Here is a 26,199-nt window from a genome sequence, read left to right on the forward strand (position 1 = left end):
CTCACCAGCAGTGTAGGAGGGTTCCCTTTTCTCCACACCCTCTCCAGCACTTGTTTGTGGATTTTTTGATTCTGGCCATTCTGTCTGGGGTGAAGTGATATCTCATTGTAGTTCTGATTTGCATTTCTCTAATAATGAGTGATGTTGAGCATCTTTTTATACATTTATTACCATCTGTATGTCTTCTTTGGAGAAATATCTGTTTAGGTCTTTTGCCCACTTTTTGATTGGGTTGTTTGTTTTTCTGGTATTGAGTTTATGAGTTGCTTGTATATTTTGGAAATTAATTCTCTGTCAGTTGTTTAATTTGCTATTATTTTCTCCCATTCTGAGGGTTGTCTTTTCACCTTGTTTATAGTTTCTTTTGCTGTGTAAACGCTTTCAAGTTTAATTATGTCCCATTTATTTATTTATTTTTGTTTTTATTTCCATTCTAGGAGGTGGGTCATAAATGATCTTGCTATTATTTATGTTATACAGTGCTCTGCTTATGTTTTCATCTATGAGTTTTATAGTTTTTGGTCTTACATTTTGGTCTTTAATATATTTCAAGTTTATCTTTGTGTATGGTGTTAGGGACTAGATCTGATAGACAGAGTGGCTGATGAACTATGGATGGAGGTTCATGACATTGTACAGGAGACAGGGATCAAGACCATCCCCAAGGAAAAGAAATGCACAAAAGCAAAATGGCTGTCTGAGGAGGCCTGACAAATAGCTGTGAAAAGAAAAGAAATGAAAAGCAAAGGAGAAAAGGAAAGATATACCCATTTGAATGCAGAGTTCCAAAGAATAGCAAGGAGAGATAAGAAAGCCGTTCTCAGTGATCAATGCAAAGAAATAGAGGAAAACAATACAATGGGAAAGACTAGAGACCTCTTCAAGAAAATTAGAGATACCAAGGGAACATTTCATGCAAAGATGGGCTCAATAAAAGACAGAAATGGTATGGACCTAACAGAAACAGAAGATATTAAGAAGAAGTGGCAAGAATACACAGAAGAACTGTACAAAAAAGATCTTCACAACACAGATAATCACAATGGTGTGATCACTCACCTAGAGCCAGACATCCTGGAATGTGAAGTCAAGTGGGCCTTAGAAAGCATCACTACGAACAAAGCTAGTGGAGGTGATGGAATTCCACTTGAGCTATTTCAGATCCTAAAAGATGGTGCTGTGAAAGTGTTGCATTCAATATGTCAGCAAATTTGGAGAACTCAGCAGTGGCCACAGGACTGGAAAAGGTCAGTTTTCATTCCGATCCCAAAGAAAGGCAATGCCAAAGAAAGCTCAAACTACCGCACAATTGCATTCATCTCATATGCTAGTAAAGTAATGCTCAAAATTCTTCAAGCTATGCTTCAACAGTACATGAACTGTGAACTTCCAGATGTTCAAGCTGGTTTTACAAAGGGCAGAGGAACCAGAGATCAAGTTGCCAACATCTGCTGGATCATCAAAAAAGCAGGAGAGTTCCAGAAATTTCTGTTTTATTAACTATGCCAAAGCCTTTGACTGTGTGGATCACAATAAACTGTGGAAAATTCTGAAAGAGATGGGAATACCAGACCACCCGATCTGCCTCTTGAGAAACCTGTATGCAGGTCAGGAAGCAACAGTTAGAATGGGACATGGAACAATAGACTGGTTCCAAATAGGAAAAGGAGTACGTCAAGTCTGTGTATTGTCACCCTGTTTATTTAACTTACATGCAGAGTACATCATGAGAAACTCTGGGTTGGAAGAAGCACAAGCTGGAATCAAGATTGCCAGGAGAAATATCAATAACTTCAGATATGAAGATGACACCACCCTTAGGACAGAAAGTGAAGAAGAACTAAAGAGCCTCTTGATGAAAGTGAAAGAGGAGAGTGAAAAAGTTGGCTTAAAGCTCAACATTCAGAAAATTAAGATCATGGCATCTGGTCCCATCACTTCATGGGAAGTAGATGGGGAAACAATGGCAACAGTGGTTGACTTTATTTTTTTGGGCTCCAAAATCACTGCAGATGGTGATTGCAGCCATGAAATTAAAAGACGCTTACTCCTTGGAAGGAAAGTTATAACCAATCTAGACAGCATATTAAAAAGCAGAGACATTACTTTGTCAACAAAATAGTCAAGGCTATGGTTTTTCCAGTGGTCATGTATGGATGTGTGAGTTGGACTCTAAAGAAAGCTGAGCGCCAAAGAATTGATGCTTTTGGACTGTGGTGTTGGAGAACTCTTGAGAGTCCCTTGGACTGCAAAGGAGATCCAACCAGTCCATCCTAAAGGAGATCAGTCCTAGATGTTCATTGGAAGGACTGATGTTGAAGCTGAAACTCCAATACTTTGGCCACCTGATGCGAAGAGCTGACTCATTGGAAAAGACTCTGATGCTGGGAGGGATTGGGGGCAGGAGGAGAAGGGGATGGCAGAAAATAAGATGGTTGGATGGCCTCACCGAGTCAATGGACATGAGTTTGGGTAAACTCTGGGAGTTGGTGATGGACAGGGAGGCCTGGCATGCTGAGGTTCATGGGGTCGCAAAGAGTCAGACACAACTGAGTGACTGAACTGAACTGATGGTGTTAGGAAGTATTGTAATTTAATTCTTTTGCACATAGTTATCCAGTTCTTCCAGCACAGCTTATTAAAGAGGCTATCTTTTTCCCATTGTATATTCCTCTTTTATGACAACAAAAACATGACGACCCAAAACCTATGGGATGCAGAAAGAGCAGTTCTAAAAGGGAAGTTTATAGCAGTACAACCCTACCTCAAAAAAACAAGAAAAACATTAAATGGATAATCTAACTCTACATCTAAAGCAGCTGGAAAAAGAAGAACCAAAAAGTCCCAAAGTCAGAAGAAGGAAAGAAATCATAAAGATCAGAGCAGAAATAAATGAAAAAAAAAGAGAAAAAACAATAGTAAAGATTAATAAAATTAAAAACTGGTTCTTTGAGAAGATAAACAGCATTGACAAACCATTAGCCAGACTCATCAAGAAAAAGGTGGAGAAAAATCAACAAAAAAGGAGAGGTTACAACAGACAATATAGAAATGCAAAGGATTGTAAGAGACTATTATGATCAACTATATGCTAATAAAATGGACAATTTAGAGGAAATGGACAGATTCTTAGAAAAGTTCAAGCTCCCAAGACTGAAACAGAAAGAAATAGAAAGTCTGAACAAGCTGATTACAAAGTCTGAAGTCAAAACCGTGATCAAAATCTCCCAAAAAACAAAAACTTAGGACCAGATGGCTTCACAGGGGAATTCTATCAAACATTTAGAGAAGAGCTAATCCTTGCCCTACTGAAAGTCTTCCCAAAAATTGCAGAGGAAGGGACACTCACAAACTCATTCTACAAGGCCACAATTACCCTGATACCAAAACCAGACAAAGATATCATGAAAAAAGAAAGTTATAGGCCAATATCAATGATGAATACAGATGCAAAAATCTTCAACAAAATTCTAGCATGCAGAATTTAACAACCCATTAAAAAGATCATATACCATGATCAAGTTGGGTTTATCCCAGGGATGGAAGGATACTTCAATATACACAAATCAATTAATGTGATACACTGTATTAACAAATTGAAAAATAAAAACCCCATGATAATCTCAATAGATGCATAAAAAGCTTTTGACGAAATTCAGCACCCATTTTATGGTAAAAACTCTTCAAAAAATGGGCATAGAAGGAACCTACCTTAACATAATGAAGGCCATATATCACAAACGCACAGCAAACATTCTCAGTGGTGAGTAACTGAAGACGTTCCCTCTGAGGTCAGGATGTCCATTCTCACCACTATTATTCAACATAGCTTTGGAAGCCCAGTTACAGCAATCAGAGAAGAGAAAGAAAGAAAAGAAATCCAGAGTCTAAAGGAAGAAGTAAAACTCTCACTATTTGCTGATTACATGATACTATATATAAAAACCCTAAAAATACTATCAGAAAATTACTAGAACTAATCAGTGAATTTAGTAAAGTTGCAGGATACAGAATCAGTATACAGAAATCACTTGCATTCCTGTATACTAACAATGACAAATCAGAAAGAAATTAAGGAATCAATCCCATTTACCATAGTATATGGTATATTTTATATTATAAAAGTTTATTATACCTTCCAGTCACCTTAAGAAAATACTTGTTTTGATTTACGCCTCAATGTAAGGTGGGTCCTGCTCAGAAATCCTGTTAAACTATTGCACTCTGTTGGGTGACTGATAAGTAATCAATACAAAGTGAATGTAAATATATTTTCTGAAAAAAGATTCCTTTAAAATATTACACTTAAGTTACATTTCCATAGAGAGGCTCATCTTCAAAATATTATGGCTTATTTGAAAGTGATCATAAAATATTTTTAAAAGATTGATTTACTTAAAATACCTAAAATAACCTATTTATTACTTTTTGATTGTCCTCAAGTTACTTCAAAAGTGTATATTTTTATAAACTTTTATCACCCGTATCAGATTGTAATTTTTGGAAATCTATGTTGACATCTTCTGTTTCATTGTTCTTCATCTGGAGTCTAACTCAGTGCCAGATGGGATTTAAATTTAATGCTCCTAAATTTATGGGTTTTGTTTGATTCTAGTTAGCTAGATTTCAATTAGCTTAAATCCAACTAACTAGAATTGTTATCAGCCTGAAGACTTCTTTTTAACATTCCATTTCTATGGGCTGAGGAACAGCAAAACTTACAAGGTGCCCTCAGAATCAGCTTCAAATCAGTGAGCAAAAAACACTGTAAGGTGTTCAGAGAAAAGATTCCATCAGATTCCTTGGACAGGACTCACCTAAGCAGAAGAAAAAATTCAGGTGTTTATGAATATGGATTTTCTTGTTCAGTGTTGAACAGCCAGAAAAGTCATTTAACTAGAATGCTCCATTCTCTGGGAGCGTTTTATTTAACTCCAATTTTCCTCTGCTTCAGGAAGACTTCTGAGAATGAGGAAAGAATTCCACCCTCAATTTCTCCCCTTTCCTTTACCAAACATTTTAAAAGTTGTCTTTAAAACAATATTGATAGTAAAAAGACGCCTGAGCTATCTTTCCAGAGGAAACCATAACAGTTGCTGGTACAGCTTTCCAGAGCATTTATTTATATTTACATTAACCTCAACAACCATATCTCTAGTTTCCCTTCCTTTTAAAATACAAGTAGGAACATAGTACATATGCTCTTCTGTACCTTGTGATTTTTCTTCTCACTTAACAGTGTAACTTGGATATTGCTCTACAGTTTTATAGACAGACCTAACATGGTTTTTATATGTCTGCATGACATTTCATTGCATGGTTGAAAGCAAAATGTGTTTAACCAGCCTTTTCTCAGTGGACATTTACGTTGCTCCCAGTCTCTTGCTATTATGAAGAAAGCTCTCTCTGTTCCTGTCTGCACGTGGTATAGTGTAGGACAGTTTTTTTGAAGTAGAGTCACTGGATCAGAAGGAAGGAAAACCACTGATTGACAAATTCCCTGCCGACAGGGCTGCATCCCTTGCACTCTCGTCAGTGCGTGTGTGTTGGTTTCCACAGCCAGCACCACGTAGCACCCAGATGTAAAAGTCTTTGCCAGTCTGATAGTGAAAGTAATATTTCAGTGCTCAGATTTGCATTTCTTGCATTCTGAATGAATTTGAACATCTTTTTATAGGTTTAGAAGATATTCATATTTCTTTCTGTGAAATACATTTTTATTTTGGATATTAAAAATAATTCAAAAGGAAAACAGAGTCAGCTTGTAGTGCAGGAGATGCAAGAGACCCTGGTTCGATCCCTGGGTGGAGAAAATCCTGGAGAAGGAAAGGGCTACACATCCCAGTATTCTTGCCTGGAAAATTCCTTGGACAGAGGAGCCTGGCGGGCTATGGTCCATAGGGTCACGAAGAGTCGGACATGACCCAACAACTAGGTGTGCACACAATCACGCAACCTGGAAGGAACCTATCGTCTGTGCTTTCTGAAATTCCTCTATTTTCTGAGCTCCTGGAAAGAACCACACCTGGCAAATCTTGGTCATGCTCTCAAGATTCTCATTGTGAAGCTTTCAGATAAAGAAAGCCCCTCAAGACCTTCACCTAAAGCAGAGATGCTTTCCTACCATTTGCTTCTCTTTCTACTCCAATTAAGGAGTTATTTATAGGGAACCCTTTTGTTGCTCCCTTCCCTCCTAATGTTTAGGCCTCTGAGGAGTTGATGCTATTGAGTAGTTGAGTGGTCTCGTTAGCAAATGCACACACCTGTTGGTGCTTACATCTTTCAATGTTTCACCGCCATGCCCCACCCCATTGCATGATTTAACTTCCTCCAAGTACTTCTGAAAAATTTTAGACTAATGCTTCCCGAGTGCTTACCCAGGATTCCTCATGTTCTCTGGCCATGGGAGAGTAGTGGTCCACGTGGAGACATGGGCTTCAAATGTGGTTCTCCTTCCAATGGGATGTTTGGTCTTATTGAACCTGATGGCCTCTCTGCAATTTGGGGAGTCCTTAAAATGTGTATGGTTCCAAAAGAGTCCATTTTTTATTGGGTAGGTTGCTGCTGCTGTAATTATCCTTAGTATCAGGTCTATTTGAACTTTTCTATTTGTGACAGGAAGAGAGATTACCTGCCTCTAATGAGGTGGTCTCTGTTGTCTGTCTAAAGAGCATTTGTGATGAGTGTCCCAGCATTGACACTGTTCTTGGAAGCTCCTTGGGCTGAGCCAGTTGTCCTGGCCACATAAAATAGGATTCTGTGAAAGGAAAACACTAGTGCGTATGAGCATGGAAGGGGCGCTAGCGGTAAAGAACCCATCTGTCCGTGCAGGAGACATAAGAGACGTGGGTTCAATCCCTGGGTTGGGAAGATCCCCTGGAGAAGGGAATGGCGACCCACTCCAGTATTCTTGCCTGGAGAATCCCATGGACAGAGGAGCCTGGCAGGCTATGGTCCATAGCGTTGCAAAGAGTTGGACACAACTGAAGCAACTTAGCACGCACACACATAAACAGGCAGGGACCACACACACAGCAGTGGTGAAGGTGAGGCTGTGCCCATTCAGTGACAGCGAGGCCTGAAAAGACGACTGGCTACTACTACGAAAACCACAGTCTGGCCTCTTCTGAGCCCTTCCCCTCTTCTTTACTCTGTGATGGTTTGCTAGTGCTAATTGACATGGAGAATAAATCCCCTATGCCTATTTAAGAACATCTATTCTTTTCTAAATCTCTAATGCTTTCTCTGATCAACCAGGGAAAAACTGTATATGGTGCTCAAGCGATCAGTTTCAGGGTTTTTTGAAAAAAGGTATAGTTTCTTATACTCCTTTCCTCACCACCACATCTCCCTCTAGAGCTCTTGAGTTTGTTTTTGTACGTCTGTTCTTTTGCTGGTTGTTTTACCGTTCCTGTTCAGTCTATAATATTTTACTCTGGAGTGGAACATTTTATTCAATCGGGAATTGCCTCGAAGTACCTGAGCCTACCAAACAGCAGTGTGGGGGGTCCTGGGGAGTAATTTGGGGAGCAGAAAAGGGCAGAATTCTTCAGCCCTGTTACTCACAACTGGAACTCTATTTTTTTTCTGCAGTTCTTTCTTCCGAGAATAACCTTCTTATTGTCCCTAAATGTTAAGCAAAAAAAATTGTTACATGATTTTATATCTTCTACGGCTTTGTGTCCATATAGAACACGTCATTGGCAGGGGGTCTCAAGGGTTAACTAACTGACTGGAAGTTCAGGAACTGAGTTTTACCTTAAGCTCTCCCACTTATAATTAGTAACCTTGAGCTCACCACTTACTCTCTCTGACTCTCATTTTATCAGCTGATAGATGCAAATAATTGGACCATCCAACCCCATGGGGTAGTGCTAGGGAGAAATAACTAATGATTTTAAGGTTGTTGTGAGCTAAAGTGCAGCATAGATGCTTAATATTACAGCCATCCTAATCTTTTAATCTCTGGGGCCATCTGAGAACTTTAAGTATATGGATTTGAACATGTTGGTTTTCTCCCACCCAGGTGTTATTTGAACTTGCCCGCTATCACGCCCCCTCCACCATCTTCCTGGACGAGCTGGAGTCAGTGATGAGCCAGAGAGGCACGGCTCCTGGGTAACAGACCGGGGGTTTTTTTGGTCCTCACTTTTCCCCTCCTGTAAGTGTGTTTGATGGTCGGAAGCCCATCGACATTTACCAGCAGAATGAGCCTATTAATAAGCCCACAAATTTTCTGCAGACACACGGAAAGGTCTTTAAATTAGATCCTGTTAACTGAATAGCTGATTTAAGTAGTTTTTATAACCGGAGGAAATGTCCTCCTCCCTTCCCCCCTTCCCCACAGAGTGGTTTTCAGGCCCAAAGATCATCTAGCCCCTGATCCCAGGCCGCCATAACCGTTCTGCTAGCTCAAAATAGCTGCCTGTAAGAGCCTCCGCTGGAGCCAGAGGGGCTGCCTGTGGGGAGCGGGGCTGCCCAGGGCCGAGTCTGGAGAGGAGGCCCTTGATAAGGTGTGTGAGGCTGGGGAAGTCACCGCTTCTCTGTGACACCAGACTGCGGCTCAGCCTGACCGATTGTGAACATGTCACACACGTTATCTCTAAAGATTAAGTGTCCACTAGGGTCCCCAGCCAGAAAGCCCACATCTCAGACTGTAATGAGGCTCTCCCTCTGTGTGTGTGTGTGTGAGTGGTGTTTTAAGAGTTATTTTCTTTTGAAACGTTTTACTAATCTTGGTATCCCTGGCTTGAAAAAACAGGTCTCAGGGAAATCTCAACACAGCTGCATTTATTGATAGCCTCCAATGGTCTGTCATCAAGACAAAATTGATAGTAATAAAAAGCAAATAATTATCTTGTTGGAAGTATAACTAGAATTTAATTTATGAAATTTTACTTATGAAGAACCATTTCCCCAGTAGAGAGAAACAGCCATCAAGATGTACCCAGGATGCTCAGGCTGCGACTATTTCTATGGCTTACAGGGTGCTAGTCAGCCCTGGACTGGGTGCTCTGTCCCTCCAAAGGGGCCCGACGGGAGAGGCAGCTGCGGCGGGGCCTAGCGAGGACCCCACTGGAGTGCCCTAATGGCACTCATCTGCACGGCCCCACGCACGCAGCCTGCCTTCCGCAGTGACTCTCACCCTTATATGCAGTCTGTCTGCCTCCGTCCCCAGGGTTCCCCACAGCTGTGACTGAGCTGATTTGGAAACTCTTCCTCTATATTGAGCATGTCAGTTTCCTCCTCTGGAAGTTAAATACTAAAACTGGAGGCTTCAAAGGATCAGGGAACAAGGGCAGGTGCTCTGAAGACTTTGGGGGTCATATTATGTTAAAAGAGTAGTAATTATGTGTTGCTGCTAAGTCACTTCAGTCGTGTCCGACTCTGTGAAACCCCATAGACAGCAGCCCACCAGGCTTCCCTGTCCTTGGGGTTCTCCAGGCAAGAACACTGGAGTGGGTTGCCGTTTCCTTCTCCAATGCATGAAAGCGAAAAGTGAACGTGAAGTCGCTCAGTTGTGTCTGACTCTGTGCAACCCCATGGACTGCCGCCTACCAGGCACCTCCATCCATGGGATTTTCCAGGCAAGAGTACTGGAGTGGGGTGCCATTGCCTTCTCCAAATTATGTGTTAATACTAGATAAATATATAACTCTACCGTGAGACTGGCTTTTCTCTGAGGTAGAAAGGAGCACAGTTCCTAAAAAAACCCAAGAAGCCTAATTTGGACTGCCAGCATGTACATGCAGAGATGAGATGAGACCCTGAGGGTTGTGTTGTGCTAGAAAGGCCTTTTAGTGTCCTTTAACTTGATCTACATGAGAACTTGCTGGAGTCGGCCAGGCTTAGAGCCATTTCGATTGTGCAGGTCCTCTGGTGTACTGAGGATGGCCTCAGGCGTCCTGAGGATGGCCTCAGGCAGTGGGGGTGGTGGGGACACTGGAGGGTGAATTTGCACAGAAAACGGCCTCTAACCCGTTTTCCATGCTGTGCACGGAAAGCCTAGTTTCCCTGTCGTTCTCTCGTCTCTTATTAGAAGAGAAGGAAACAGATTGTGTTGTAGCTCATCTCTCTTCTTGGACAGTTTATATCCATAGATTACACTAAACAATAATGTGTGTAATATACTCTCATGCCTGTTGTATAAATGAAAATGATTATTCTCAATGAAGCTTTTTTTTTTTTAAAGGGTAGATGATACTGCAGGTCGGTACAGCCGGGCTGCCTTTTTTAAATCCACTAGTTCCATGTATTTTCATTATATTCATTTACTTCCTTTCTGGTACTGTTTGAAAAGAGTTCCAACTGCTCATTTCCTCCAGCCTTGGGGTGAGCAGCTCCTGAGGACGTGGCAGGGCAGGGGTTATTGTCCGAGGGGAACTCAGTCTGCAGTCTCCGCGTCCTTACTGTGAGCGGAAGCAAAGACTCTGCCTCCTGGGAGCGCCTCACCTCCTTGTCTTTCTCTAGGGGAGAGCATGAAGGCAGCCTGAGGATGAAGACGGAGCTTCTGGTGCAGATGGACGGGCTGGCTCGTTCCGAGGATCTCGTGTTTGTCTTAGCAGCCTCCAACCTGCCGTGGTAAGAGATCCAGAGAGCACATTCTGAATGCATTTTCAGGAGCCACTGAGCCGGTGCGGATATCATATTGATCGCTTCAGGCAAAGTCTCCTTGTTTGGTTCCAGCCCTGGAAGGTTAAGCTGAAGGCTCTCCTGGACCAAGTCCTCAATCCTTGCTACTTGGATTGTGAAAGAATTTGCCTGAACTGAAGGAACATAGGTCAGGGCTACCACTGACTATTTAAGATGGACATTCTGAGCCAAATTATTTACTGTGTTTAAGCAGGGCTTTGGCAGAGAACCATAAAATACTAAAGTCTCCAGGACTCAAGAATATTCCAGAAATAATATGTTTGGATTTTAACAGTGTTAAATTTAAACTTTTTTTGAGTTATGAGGAAAATCTTTAATATTGTGCAGTAAATATGAAGCTAAATAATTTCTAATTGAAACTATAATCTACTCAGAGAGTCTGTTATTCAAACTATCCCAGAGTGATATAAGAACAATTCTAGAAGTAGAATTGGGAAATAAGAGATGTTGACTAGAGAAAAATAATTTCGACTTGGAGATAATATTTAAAAAAATAATTATAATCCCTTTATAGTTCTCAAGAATATGTTCACATTGTTTTGAGCTACAGGTGAGACAGGAGACAATAAGGAAAGGCTGCTCTTGCTATTTGCAGAGGAGGCCAAGGTCAAGGGAGGTCAATCCACCGAAAGTCAACAGTCGATTTGCAACAGAGCTTCAACTAGCCACACCCTCTCCCTTCCCGTACCTCGTCCATTTCTGTTTCTATATTCAAAGATGCAATGCTTTTGTTTGTACACGCTGATCATCTAGCCTCCTGAAGAAGAAGTCACTGGAGAGAGAGAAGGATGTTCGTGTGGAGTCTGTTATTTTAACTATATTTATAATTTCAACCCAACTTCGCCACTTCTCAAATTTATGACTTTTCTGATGTGCTAAGGTGATCAGCATTTTACATTGTGAGGAGAAAGGTTTTTATACACAGTGTTGAAGTTGAAATCAGAGAGCTATCATTTAGGCATGGAGAATCCTTTAGAGAGAGAATCTCCATTCCTTCACCTGTTTGAAACAGGGTTGATCATCATCTCTTTACTTATGTCCCGGGGGGCCTGTGAGAGCTGGCTGAGGAGGGTGGGTGAAAACTGGACAGCTTCGTGCATGCCGCTGGAAAGGGCTGTGCCTGCCAGGGAGGCGTGGAGAGCCTTCACTCCCAGCGAAACCTAGGGCTTCACTGGGAGGTTACGGTGCTTCCACGGTTTCCCGTGGGCGACCAGTCTTTGGTAAACTCATAAAATGGTTCAGAGAGGAAAAATAAAAAGCTGGCAAGCAGTCACAAATAAAGAAGCTCAGAAGGGCTTTTCTGAAAGAATTACCTCTCATCATGAAAAAAGTGAAGGTCCATCATGTCAAATGGCAAATACGTATGTTTTTAAGCTTGAATTCCTTGACATCACAGATTGCAACCCTACTGCATACCTGGGAACTGTCCTACCCACTCTTGAACGTTGCTGGGTTTAAAAAACTTTTTATGACGAAAAATTCTTGACAAACACTAAAGATGAGAGTACAAAGAACTCAACATTTTCCAGTTTTAGAAACTAGCATCTGGCCCAATTGATTTTAATCTATTTCTACCTTCTCTCTTGTTTTGCTGCAATATCTTAAACTATATCCCAGATTCTCATGTTATTGCTCACATATGTATACTTCAGCTTACATCTTAAAAAATAAGGACATTTTCTTACATTATCACAATGTCATTATCAACCCCAACAAAATTAACAATAATTGCTCAATATCATCTAATACCCAGTTTATATTCAGATTTCCCGTACTATTCCAAAAATATCTTTGTACAGTTGGTTTACTGAACTGGTAACCAAACAAAATTTGCATTTTGTAATTGGCTGTTCTCTTACGTATCTTTTAATCTAGAACACACTCTTTCTTCCCCCACCCCTTCCCCACTTGCTATTGACTTGATTGCTAGAGAGGTTGTCCTACAGAGCCTAAACTTTCTGGATGTGGCTCATTGTATCCTCATGGTACTGTTTAGCTAGTTTTCCTTACCCTTAAAATTACTCTAGACTAAAGGTTGGATTGATTAGATTTGATTCAGGACCAGTGGAATTCTGGGGTGGACATACTTCGTAGGTGATGCTGAGTATATGGCATTGCATCGTATGCAGCCATATATAACACCCTGTCGTCCCACCTTTGGTTATACCAAGGTTGATCCGTGGGCTGAGGTGTGTCAACCAGGTTCCTCCGCTGTGTAGTTCCCATCAGTGGTTGAAGCATCCATTGATATCTTTGCCTGAATCGCTTATTTCACTAGAAGTGTGATTCTGTCATGCCTTCTGATTGATAGCTGGAATTATTCTCTACGATAGAACTTTCCCCCATCCAATAGGGTTATTTGATAACCCTGAAATGTAGTTCATCCTAAAAAAGCAGAATTCTTTCTCTTTAATATTTAGAGTCATGTGTTGTGCCCTGGCAACCTCCAGGTAACTGATGAGTCCTGTCTCCCTGTCTCTTTCTCTCTCTCTCCGATCTCATGCCTTGTTTGGTATAACATCATTTGTTTTTTTTAAAGTTTTATTGATATATAACTCACATACCATACACTTTACCCATTTAATGTGTATAACTCAATGGTTTTAGATATATTTATATTTATGTGGTTGTACAACCATCACTGCAATCAATTTTAGAACATTTTTCTTTACCCCAAAAGAAACCCTATACCCATTAGCAATCATCCCCATCTCCCACTCCCAGCACTAAGCAACCACCTACCTATTTTCTGTTTCTATAGATTTGCCTACTTTTTTACCTATTAATATGAGTGGAATTATTATGGTAACTCTATGTTTGATTGGGCTTCCCGGGTAGCTTACCTGGTAAAGAATCCTCATGCAATGTGAGAGAGACCTAGGTTCGATCCCTGGGTTGAGAAGATCCCCTGGAGGAGGGCATGGCAACCCACTCCAGTATTCTTGTCTGGAGAATCCCATGAACAGAGGAGTCTGGTGGGCTACAGGCCATGGGGTTGCAAAGAGGCTGACACGACTGAGTGACTAAGTACACACATGCATATTTGCTTGAAGAATGACCAATCTGTTTTCAAAAGTGGCTGCACCATTTTATACTCCTACTGCTGCTGCTGCTGCTGCTGCTAAGTTGCGTCAGTCGTGTCCAACTCTGTGTGACCCCATAGATAGCAGCCCACCAGGCTCCCCCACCCCTGGGATTCTCCAGGCAAGAACACTGGAGTGGGTTGTCATTTCCTTCTCCAATACATGAAAGTGAAAAGTGAAAGTGAAGTCGCTCAGTCATGTCCAGCTCCTAACGACCCCATGGACTTCAGTGCACCAGGCTGCCTCCTACCCAGGCAAGAGTACACTCCTACTAGCCATGCACTAAGCTTCCAGTTTCACCACATCCTCATCAACACTTGTTATTGTCATTTTGATTGTAGTCATCCTAGGATGAGAAGTGCCATTTCCTCTCTTTGCTTTGCTTTTCATGGTGACTGATGATAGCATATCGTCTTTGGTGAGATGTCTTTTCAAATCCTTTGTCCATTTTTAAGTTATTGAGTTATAAGATTTGTTTTGTCATGTATCGGATATATGATTTGTAGATATTTTCTCCATTCTTTGGCCACTAGTCTGTCTTCCCTCCCTCCTTCCATCTCTGAATTTTTTTGTTCCTCTCTATCTCTTCATGCCCTTGCTAAACTTCCCATGGCTATCCTATTTCCTAAGCCCCAAGTCTTTCAGAAGACACTGTGACCATTTTTTTGGCACTAGTTCTGTCTATTAGAAATACAGACTTAAAAAAAGTCTAGTAGCCATATTAAAAAATAGCAAAAGAAACAGATAAAATACAATTTTGTTAACATGTTTTATTTAACCCAGTATATCTAAAATATTATTTCCATATATAATCAATATAAAATTATTGTGATATTTTACATTTTTTTCATATGAAATCTTTGAAATCCAGTGTATACTTTACACTTATGGCCTGTTCCAGTTTGGACTAGCCACATTTCAAGTGCCCAATAGCCACATGTGGTTGGTAGCTACTGTACTGGGCAGTGCAAATCCAAGGGTAATTTGTCAGTCCCATACCTCTGTGGTAGAGATTGAGAACTGCCTCCCAATATTTACTTCATCCTTCTAATGTAATAATAGAACCCCAATTTCTGAATTCTGCTTCTTAGTCTTCCCTGCTGTTAGGTGTGGCAAAGCCAAGTTTCTTTGTCATTTTCACAAGATGACCCAGGCTTAATTTTAATATTCTGCTACAGACTTGGAATCAACCATTGATTCACAGAGCCCTGGTTCCCTTCACTGAAAAGTACTGTTTAAAGATCATAGTCCCACAGTTGTGGGTGTTCCTTGCTACTGGATTATCATTGATTTGTAGCCTTTTGATTGAGTAGAGCTAAGAAATAGATACCTAGTGTCGAAAGGGGGCAAATAATGAGTTCGTACTAGTATTTTCCATTCAAATTTAAGATTACAAGGTTTTTAGTTAAATTAGTTGATTTTATATTTGTGTCTTTTCTCTGTGAAAATTTTAGTTCTTAACACTGGTATAATTACTATTCACTTTATCCTAATATTGAAAAGCAGAGACATACTTTGCCAACAAAGATCCGTCTAGTCAAGGCTATGGTTTTTCCAGTGGTCATGTATGGATGTGAGAGTTGGACTGTGAAGAAGGCTGAGCGCTGAAGAATTGATGCTTTTGAACTGTGGCGTTGGAGAAGACTCTTGAGAGTCCCTTGGACTGCAAGGAGATCCAACCAGTCCATTCTGAAGGAGATCAGCCCTGGGATTTCTTTGGAAGGAATGATGCTAAAGCTGAAACTCCAGTACTTTGGCCACCTCATGCGAAGAGTTGACTCACTGGAAAAGACTCTGATGCTGGGAGGGGTTGTGGGCAGGAGGAGAAGGGGACGACAGAGGATGAGATGTCTGGATGGCATCACTGACTCGATGGACGTGAGTCTCAGTGAACTCCGGGAGTTGGTGATGGACAGGGAGGCCTGGCCTGCTGCGATTCATGGGGTCACAAAGAGTCGGATACGACTGAGTGACTGAACTGAACTGAATATGTAGATATATTTTATATTTGTGTCTATAACAGAATTTTCAGTAGTATTACCAGTACTATCATAAAAGTAGTATTTTTATAAAGAAAATGATACGGACCTGACATAACTAAGATGAAGAGCGCCCTGACATTTGGGGCCAGATAACCCTGCTGTGGGGCCTCCTGTGCACTTTGCCATGCGGAGCAGTGTCCTTGGTCTCTCCCCACCAGAGGCTAGTGGCGTCACCCCCAGTTGTGACAAGCAAAGTATGTCCACAGACTTTGTCAGGTGTTTCCGGGGAGCAAAATTATCTCTAGTTGAGACTCACTGGGTTAATGGGAGGAATGACAGACATTAATTGCATAGAGACAAACTGTCACATCCTCCACAAATAAACTCTTGAGTTTTTGTGTTTTTTTTTAAGAAAACCGTAAAATAACTGAACTTGATTTACTTACATGAAAGGTGGCATATTATAGAAATTGTCCTGTATTTTGATTTTTTCCATAACAAAATGTTGGAGATCCTTCCAAATAAGTCCAGAAAGTTCTCCCTCCCATTGTAGCTGCACGTGTTCCATCTTGTTCATATGATAGTTTATCCCACTCACTTACTGATGGGCACTTGGCTATTCCTACTCTTTGCTATTATAAATAACGTTGCAGTGAGGAATGGTACGCACATATATCACTTGGTGTGTTTTTCAGTGTATCTTTGGGGAAGGCTCCTGGAAGTAAAATTGCCAGGTCAGAGGGTTAATGTGCATGAAATTATAATCGAGATTGCCAAACTTCCCTCCATAGAAGTTGTGCATTTTGTATTCCCACCAGTGTCCTGCTTTCATTACTTAACATTATAGTAAGAACATTTCCAATGTCATTAAATAATCCTTGGAAATTGGATTTTGTAATGACTGCCCAAAATTCCCACATGTGAATATACTATAATTTAGTTAATCATTCCTTTCCTGTTGAACATAAATGATGCTCCCAACTTTCTCTATTATAAATAACACTGAAATGAACTTCCTTGAATAAAAATCTTTGACCAAAATCTAGTTATTTCTTGAGGAGAAATTTCTTGCAGTAGGATTGCTGTATCAAAGGGTATAGATTTTTAAAAAGTCCTTTGTTACATATTGCCCAAGTTCTTAAATTAGGAAATAGGATTTTTACCAGACCACCTTACCTGTCTCCTGAGAAACCTGTGTGTGGGTCAAGAGACAACAGTTAGAACAGGATATGGAACAGCAAACTGGTTCAAAACTGGGATATACAGTCAAGGCTGTATATTGTCACCCCGCTTATTTAACTTATATGCAGAGTACATCATGTGAAATTCTGGGCTGGATGAAGCACAAACTAGAATCAAGATTGCTGGGAGAAATATCAATAACTTCATATATGCAGATGATACCACTCTAATGGCAGAAAGTGAAGAGGAACTAAACAGACTCTTGATGAAGGTGAAAGAGAAGAGTGAAGAAGCTGGCTTGAAACTCAGCATTTGAAAAACTAAAATCATGGCATCCAATCCCATCACTTCATGGAAAATAAATGCGGAAAAAGTGTAAACAGTGACAGATTTTCTTTTCTTGGGCTCCACAATCACTGTGGATGGTGACTGTCACCACGAAATTAAAAGACGCTTGCTCCTTAGAAGGAAAGCTATGACAAAGCTAGACAGTGTATTAAAAAGCAGAGACATCACTTTGCCAATGAAGGTCCACCTAGTCAAAGTTATGTTTTTTCCAGTAGTCACATATGAATGTGAGAATTGGACCATAAAGATGGCTGAGTGCCAAAGAATTGATGCTTCCGAACTGTAGTGTTGAAGAAGACTCTTGAGAGTCCCTTGGACTACAAGGAAATCAAACCAGTCTATCCTAAAGGAAATCAACCTTGAATACTCATTGGAAGGACTGATGCTGAAGCTGAAGCTCCAGTACTTTGGCACCTGATGCAAAGAGCTGACTCAGTGTAAAAGACCCTGAAAAGCTTGGAAAGATTGAAGGCAAAAGGAGAAGGGGGCAGCAGAGGACAAAATGGTTAGATAGCATTACCGACTTAAGGATATGAATCTGAGCAAACTCCAGGAGACAGTGAAGAACAGGGAAGCCTGGCGTGCTGCAGTCCACCAGATCGCCAAGAGTTGGACATGACTTAGTGACTGAACAACAACAAAAATTTTTATCAAGAATATTGGGACATACCTTTATTTTGGCTTTAGATGAGGGAATAAACTTATCTGATAAAAGCAGTCTGCCCTTCTTGGGGAAGTAACTGAATCACACCAAAGTATGTAAAAACCCAGTTGTAAAATCCCCAAAGAAATCTTTTCTGGTTGGTTAGTGGTGTTTCTTATCCACAACATCTTCCAGAGTGCTAGGCCATCGTCTACTGCTTGTTAACTTATCACTTTCCTTAGACAAATCCGTTCTGTCTCAAAGGGCCATCATTTTCTCCCTTCTCACAGTGAGATGACGTGCAGCGTCTTTGTTTATTCAGTGCTTCTCCTCCAAGGAGCCCCTTCCTTGAGCTATAGCATCACAGAGAGGAAAAGAAAGAAGCAAGAAATAACAGTTCATCTGTGTTATTTGATGGGTAAATTAGCAATGAGAGGAATAACAAATGTTGCATCTTTAATATTATCACTTAAAGTAATAGCCATGGAAGAAGTGTTTAACAAACACAATTAGGGCTAATTTGACCCGCTTCGACTATTGAGTATTCAAAAACTCAGGCCTGGGAGTCCAGAGGGAAACAAAATACTGAAGAGGGCTATTAAAGTAAATGCGATCTTTAGATGTCTATTTAACTTGATGGTAGTTGGTACAAAGAAGGTACATGTTTGTGTGAAGCATGTTGGAACTCATTTTTTCTTTGTTAAACCCTAGTGAACTTTTTGGCCAACCCAATATTTGCAAAAGGGCTAGACATTTCACTATCCCTCTTAAAAATCATCCACGTGGTATGACCAAATTCTAGATTTTTAAAAGTCCTAAAATGTAGAAGAAAGCATAAGATCTGAAAGGTTTGGAAGGGTTTGTACACTGGGAATGTGCGAAAATGTACCAATGTAAACTGACTTCTTCCCATGTTGGCTCTCTCCTGTCTGGCGTGAGATCTCTACAGAAGTGTACACATGTGATCAAAGAGGTCAGCAGACATAACCCTGGGCTTTCCCCCAATAACTCCATGCATCTGCTGGGCTCCAGGAAGAAACTATGCTCTCTGAGGTCCTACCTTTCAGCCTCATGTCTTGACTGTCATCACCCTCTAGACCAGCATTTCTCCAAGAATGGTTTCCCACAGGGTCAGATCCCCCAAAATGGGATTTCATGGGATCTAATTTAACTCAGAGATACTGAGTTAAACACAGTTCAACTGATTTCCCCATGGCAGGACTTTTAAGTGCCTTCAAGATGCTTTTGTGTGTTCTGACTCTAAGAAAAGCTATGAGAAAGCAGTGCATTCCATATTTATTTGATCCCAGAATCCTTTACCTTAAAGAGCATCTTATAAGATCAATGTTCTATTTGAAAACTTTTTGCAAATAGTGGTTTGCATTAACTCATGCTGATCCGATAATTGCATCTTTCATTGCGATGGCATTCAATCCTACTTGTAGGCATTTAAAATCTTTTGTTTTTAAAAAAGTGACAACAGGCCCAAAATGAAGTCACTCATTCTAAGCCCATGTCATTAAACCAAGACTCAGTCAGTTCAGTTCAGTTGCTGAGTCGTATCTGATTTGTGACCCCATGGATTGCAGTATGCCAGGCTTCCCTGTCCATCACCAACTCCCGGAGTTTGCTCAAACTCATGTCCATCGAGTCAGTGATGCCATCCAACCATCTCTTCCTCTGTCATCCCCTTCTCTTCCTGCCTTCAATCTTTCCCAGCATCAGGGTCTTTTCCAATGTCAGTTCTTCGCATCAGGTGGCCAATACTTTATTGGAGCTTTAGCTTCAGCATCAGTCCTTCCAATGAGTATTCAGGGTTGATTTCCCTTAGGATTGACTGGTTTGATCTCCTTGCAGTCCAAGGGACTCTCAAGAGTCTTCTCCAACACCACAGTTCAAAAGCATCAATTCTTTGGCGCTCAGCCTTCTTTATGGTCCAACTCTCACATCCATACATGACTACTGGAAAAAACCGTAGCTTTGACTAGATGGACCTTTGTTGGCAAAGTAATATCTCTGCTTTTTAATATGGTGTCTAGGTTGGTCATAGCTTTTCTTCTAAGGAGCAAGTGTCTTTGAATTTCATGGCTGCAGTCACCATCTGCAGTGATTTTGGAGCCCAAGAGAATCAAGTCTGTCACTGTTTCCATTGTTTCCCCATTTGTTTGCCATGAAGTGATGGGACCGCATGCCATGATCTTCATTTTCTGAATGTTGAGTTTTAAGCCAACTTTTTCACTCTCTTCTTTCACTTTCACCAAGAGGATCTTTAGTTCATCTTCACTTTCTGCCATAAGGGTGGTGTCTTCTGCATATCTGAGGTTATTAATATTTCTCCCAGCAATCTTGATTCCAGCTTGTGCTTCATCCAGCCCAGCGTTTCTCACGATGTACTCTGCATAGAAGTTAAATAAGCAGGGTGACAATATACAGTCTAGACGTACTCCTTTCCCAATTTGGAAACAGTCCATTGTTCCATGTCCAGTTCTACCTGTTGCTTCTTAACCTGCATACAGATTTCTCAGGAGGCAGGTAAGGTGGTCTGGTATTCCCATCTCTTGAAGAATTTTCCACAGTTTATTCATACATAACCTAATTGTAATTTCAACCTCTTCCAGGAATGTAATCTTAACCAGTCAGTCTGGAATTACCTGGTCAGTACTGGTGAGTTAATCTACCAGGTAGACTCTGCTGTTCCCCAAAGGAAGGTGACCTTCCCTAAAACAGCCCACTCTCTGCTCTTCGCTTTCCTGTTGTATCTCCTCCTGCTTATGAAAGTCTTTCATTTTGTACAGCTTTTCAGCGTTCCTTTCTATTTGCTAGGTGAGATGCTCATGGATCCCTGAGTCACTGAACAAGAAGAGTCGGATCTTTAAATTTACTCATTTGAATTTTGTTTTTTAACAATAGTATGTCCATGTCTCCTAGTGATCAGATTGTTTTGCTTGAAGTTGCTTCTCTCCATACAAAGTTTCACTAACCCATGCAATCCTGTCAAGTTTTTGATTCTCCACATGTGGCTGTTGGGTGATTCTGACACAACCAGGAAGGAAGCGCGAGGAGCAGGATTTGGTGGGTGCAGCCGGGCAGACCCAGGACTGACCCGGCAGGAGGTTACTGCGAGCACCCTTGGTCTTGACCAGGGTGTTTGGTTTCCTCAGACGTAAATTGATTTCAGCCTGGCCTCCTATGGCATTTGCTTTTGCTTCTTAGGGTGCAGGTTGACATGGGAACAATAATTCTAAGACCATACTTTTTAAAATATAAAATTAACGTAACCATTTTACAGAAAATTTGAGAGCTAGGATAAAATCACTCATAATTTCAGCACTGTGATTTAAGTATTATCATCTTTGTATACATCCTAATGGTGGAAGTGTTTTGGTTATTTGTTATCATTTGTTGCCGGTATATCCTTCTGTGGTAATTTTTTTCCCTGAGAGGGAAGTCGTTTTTATAATTTTAGCTGTTTACAAAAAGAGTACATATTCATCATAAAAATCATATTTTATATGCTTTGGTATTGGTTGAAAGTGAACAGTCCCCTATAATTGTACATACAGACACCTCAGACACGTTACATATTATTTTGTTTTACGGCTTTTTTTTTCTTCTTTCACTTAATATATTGTGGACAACTCTGAAAATTCTATTTCAGTATAGAATCCCACTGTGTGAGTGAGCTGTAATTTGTTTTCTAAGTTAATTTTTGAATTTTTTAATTGGAGAATAATTGCTTTATGATGTTGTGTTAGCCTCTGTTGTATAATAGTGTGAATCAGCGATAAGTATGCATACATCCTTTCCCTCTTGGGCCTCCCTCCCACCCCCATCCCACCCCTTTAGGTCGTCATAGAGCACCGAGCTGAGCTCCCTGTGCTATATAGCAGCTACCCACCAGCAATTTATCTTACACTTTTCTTCTTCTTGAGGGTTTTAATACGGCACCAACCCATCGGACCAAGCTTGTTCCACCATGGCTCCCAGCACGGACACTCGAGGTGGGGGACAGTTTTCCCTTTGGTGTTTGGCTGAAGCAGTGGAGGTATTATCAAAACAGCTTTGTGTCCTGATGGACCTCCCTTTGCCAGTCCTTTGTTTGAGGGATTTTCTTGGGGCTTTTGTCTGTGCCTGTCAGCCGTTTGCCCGCAGGTTTCTCTGGCGCCCCATGTGGGAGGTCTGTGGGAGGCAAGGGCACCCCTGGAACACTGCCCTGTCGTTCACCTGGCCCTCAGCCCCCTCACCTCTTCCCAGTGTCTTCCTAGGTTTCGATGCTGCAGGGGTTTTGGTTGCAGAGCGTGGACTAGAGAGGGGTGGTCTTCTCTATCTTGACCGGAAGCAGTCTCCCACTCATATTTTTGATTCCCTCTTTTATCTCTCTATCCATCTGAAATGCGGTTATGTTATAGTCTGTGTCAGTGGAGTCCAGTTCAGTTCTCAGTTTCTTCTGCAGACTCTCCTTCATGGTGGTTCCGCATGTTTCATAATTTTGAATGGTGAGCTTCCATTTAGTGAGGGGGATCTTGTACGCATGCCTCCACAGAAAATTTATGTCTGACTAGGTCAGGCTGTGGGCCACTGTAAGCTGACTTCTCAGCATAGGGTTTCTTCAGCCATGCGTATGGGGGTGAGTAGTGGAGATTTGCAGTAAAGATTCCCCCTCCCCACAAAGCACAAGACAGACAAATTCCCTTCGTTCCTTCCACTTCCAGTGAGGGGATTTTTCTGACCCACCTGTGATAAAGGATGTGCCATCTAGTTTTTGTTTGTGTTTGTTTAATGTGATGGACTTTGTTTCCACCTACCATCTAGAATGGGCCCAAGGCCTTCTATGGTATCCCACATGTGGACTTTAAAATCCAAACTTTTTTGGTAACTAAGAGGCAAACACTCCTGAATCAACCACAGCTTCAGTCTCACTTGCCCAGCCTTGAGTTTTAGCTTCCTCTTCATTTTTAGGGCTTGAGAATTTTGGTGTCACTTCCTTGTGGACTCTTTTGTTGTGTATTCCAAAAAAATATGTCCTAGCAAGCTTTTTAAGGGACTTTATATCAAGAGATGTTTGAATGTCTAGCTCATCGTCTTGTTGGAAAAAGAAGCTTCCCATTTCTTTTCTCAATTATTGATCATATATTTTCTGGCAAGAGTAAGGGGAATATATTTCCTTTGTCGGTATTGTAGTAATTTGAAGTAGTTGCGATCCTTTATTATAAATGAGTGATGCTCTTAACCCCAACATCAGTAGGACATGGATTGAACTGACGGCTCTCCTCCTGGATCCCCTTGTCTAATGCTTGTAAGCTTATCCTCAGAATGAGAAGTACAGTCTCTGGAGATGAGAGACCCTATATGGAGATTCCGTCTTTCACCTTATCTTCAAAAGCATTGCCCAGCCAAGTGAGTTGAATGAATCATTCCCTACAATCATCATTTCCATTATTTTTTTTACTAAAGATGAAAACAAAATGTATTCCTGTGTTGGTTTTCTCTGTTAATTCTAGCTAATGATGATTATAAAGTGCTAGTTTTCAACAAAGCAGATTTACCTTCATAAATAAAGACTGGGCTCTAAGGAAGCCGATCATTTTACTTGAAGCCAGTAACCTTGAACTGAAAGCTTCTTTACTTACCGCAAGCAGTATCTATTGAGTACCTATTGTGAGTATTCTGTGTGATGGAAGGAGGAACCCAAGATACATGGTCCAGAGGCTGGCTATCTGATGGAACAGTGGATAAAACATAAACACAAATAACTAGGAAGTAAGGCTATAGCCAGCCATGTGGCTGGTACAGACAATACACAGGATAAAAGTATGTAAGGAAGAGGCCATTTCTGATGAAAGATACTTAAAAGAAAATGGGGTAGCGGGCACTTGAACTGGGCCTATAAAATGTACCTGGCTCTCGGTAGACAAAAGTGAAAGTTCCCAGTAAAGAAAATGGCCTGAATAGACTCTCCCCTAGAACGGCAAAAGGTAAATTCAGACAAAAGCAGACAAAGGACTTTGGTCCAACTGGGAAATGTAGGTAGGAGGAGTCAGCTCCTGCAGAGCTCAGTGCAGTGGATGAAGTAGCCTTTGAAGCTTTGCTCGGTGGTGGTCATCTGCCAAAGCCCACGACAGTTCTGGAATCTGCTCTTCAAGGATTGTCACGATCTCTTACTTCACGTTGGTTACGGACATTCTGCAAGACTCCGCCTAACAATCTGAAGGTTGCTTTCCTCTTGCCACCTGAGATGGCTTGAAGTTAACGTTTTCATGATGGAATGAGCAAGCTGGAATTGTGTTTAATTTCCAAGTTCTGTTAACTTTGGGATGATCATTTTCCCAGGAACAACACAGTTTAACGGGAGACACAGACCAAGGGCTGAGGAAGGGCCCTGACAGATTGGCACAGGAGCCCAGGTGCTCAGGTCCGAGGTCCTGGCCCATGTAAACTGTCTAGGTGGCCAGTGGGCATTGCCACCTTGTCTCTCGCAGTGGGCACCGGTCCAGTGGTCAGGCTGTGAGGTCTGTGAGCCTTCACTGAGTCACAGTCTCGCTGGTTGCTTTTGACCTTCGAGGTGATGGAACTATGAAATGACCAAGATAAAGGAGATGTGAAAACAGAATAATTTAGGTTTAAAAAAATCAAAGTGTAGCAGCTAAAGGGAGTGTTTTCTGGTTGCCGCAGGTTAAATTTTTTCACATGAATATATTGGCAGAAAGAATGATTTCTGGGTACATTCCATTTGTCCTTTGTTTCCTCCCTTGTATGATTATATTATTATTGATGTCATTAAAAGTGCATTCATCAGGCCCGGCTGTCAGCGACTTGCACTTATTCTGTGCCCACAAGCAGTTTTGAGGTAGATCTCTTGCTTTAGGGCATTAGCTGATCAATGAGACCATCTGTCGTGAGGGATAGTTTTTCCCACCTCCCTCTGCTGCCTCCATTTTCCTGGGGCTTTCGGGGATCTGGTCTTCCTCTCACTAAGGAGTCCCTCCCGCTGGGATGGAGAGACCAGAGGTGCCCCCACCAAACAGCCGTCCTTCCGCAGCCCCTGCACTTTCCGGAGGGACAGCTGGTCCAAGGGGAGGCCTTGGGGGAAATATGGCGACTGCCCACCACCCCAGTGCTGCCGTTTCTCCAGCTTATTCTCTCTTCCTTCTTGGTTTTCAGGGGCTCAGGTCTTGTTTTATCTTTGAAGTTTACAGGGCCCAACATTCCTTCAGTCCAAGGCCCAGGCCTCCCTGTTATTATAGCCTATTATTTACATAGAAAGTGAAAGTGAAAGTCGCTCAGTTGTGTCCAGCTCTTTGCAACCCCATGGACTGGAATTCTCCAGGCCAGAATATGGAGTGGGTAGCTTTTCCCTTCTCCAGGGGATCTTCCCAACCCAGGGATCAAACCCAGGTCTCCCACATTGCAGGAGGATTCTTTACCAGCTGAGCCACAAGGGAGCAATGGCACCCCACTCCAGTACTCTTGCCTGGAGAATCCCATGGACAGAGGAACCTGGTAGGCTGCAGTCCATGGGGTCGCTAAGTCCGGCACGACTGAGCAACTTCACTTTCACTTTTCTCTTTCATGCATTGGAGAAGGCAATGGCAACCCACTCCAGTGTTCTTGCCTGGAGAATCCCAGGGACGGGGGAACCTGGTGGGCTGCCATCTATGGGGTCACACAGAGTTGGACACGACTGAAGTGACTCAGCAGCAGCAGGGAGTTTATCACATTCATTTCTGTGTACTGGAGACTCAGCAGTTGACAATACACTTGCCAGGAGGGGAACGTTGCTGGACTGAATTCCTGAACAAGAGTCTAATGGCTTCTCTTCTCTGTTAGAAGATCTCCCTGACCCCCTCCTTTCGTCGCCCCTCACCCACCCTCCTCCTGCCGCCAATCCAGGCCCAGCTCTCTGCTAACTGTCCAAAATGACTCTGGATTCACTCAGACTTACCAGGTGTTCAGTCCATTTCGTCTTCTTGGAGGCATACTTTCCAGAACCTTCTTACCAGCTCCAAACTGAGTGGCTGTCCTCTGCACCCCGGGCCCCCACGTCATCCCTCTCTCTGTCAGACCTTCTGTTTCTCGGAGCCCGTGTGGCCCTTTGGTTCGGCTCCTCCTTTGGTCCTCCAGTACTTTCCCAATAAAGGGTACATGGGAGGTGATATTTTTTTAGGCTCTGCATGTTGGTTTGATCAAGATAGTACATTGGAAATTATTTCCCTCCAGTCCAGGTTCAATGCACGATATTGGATGCTTGGGGCTGGTGCACTGGGACGACCCAGAGGGATGGTACGGGGAGGGAGGAGGGAGGAGGGTT

At 41.9% G+C, this 26,199-nt stretch overlaps 1 protein-coding gene across 3 annotated transcripts in view; it reads left to right on the top strand.

Annotated features, from left to right (window-relative positions):
• Positions 1–26,199, top strand: part of KATNAL2 (katanin catalytic subunit A1 like 2) — a 111,072-nt gene that overhangs the window by 80,008 nt on the left and 4,865 nt on the right. For all 3 annotated transcript variants that reach the window (XM_027526032.1, XM_027526033.1, XM_027526034.1), the window contains 2 exons: positions 8,027–8,118; positions 10,471–10,581. In XM_027526032.1, the coding sequence (XP_027381833.1) occupies positions 8,027–8,118; positions 10,471–10,581 (203 nt within the window). The remainder of the gene's footprint in view (positions 1–8,026; positions 8,119–10,470; positions 10,582–26,199) is intronic.

The sequence above is a fragment of the Bos indicus x Bos taurus genome, chromosome 24 (genome assembly GCF_003369695.1).
Source record: "Bos indicus x Bos taurus breed Angus x Brahman F1 hybrid chromosome 24, Bos_hybrid_MaternalHap_v2.0, whole genome shotgun sequence".
Lineage (NCBI taxonomy): Eukaryota > Metazoa > Chordata > Mammalia > Artiodactyla > Bovidae > Bos > Bos indicus x Bos taurus.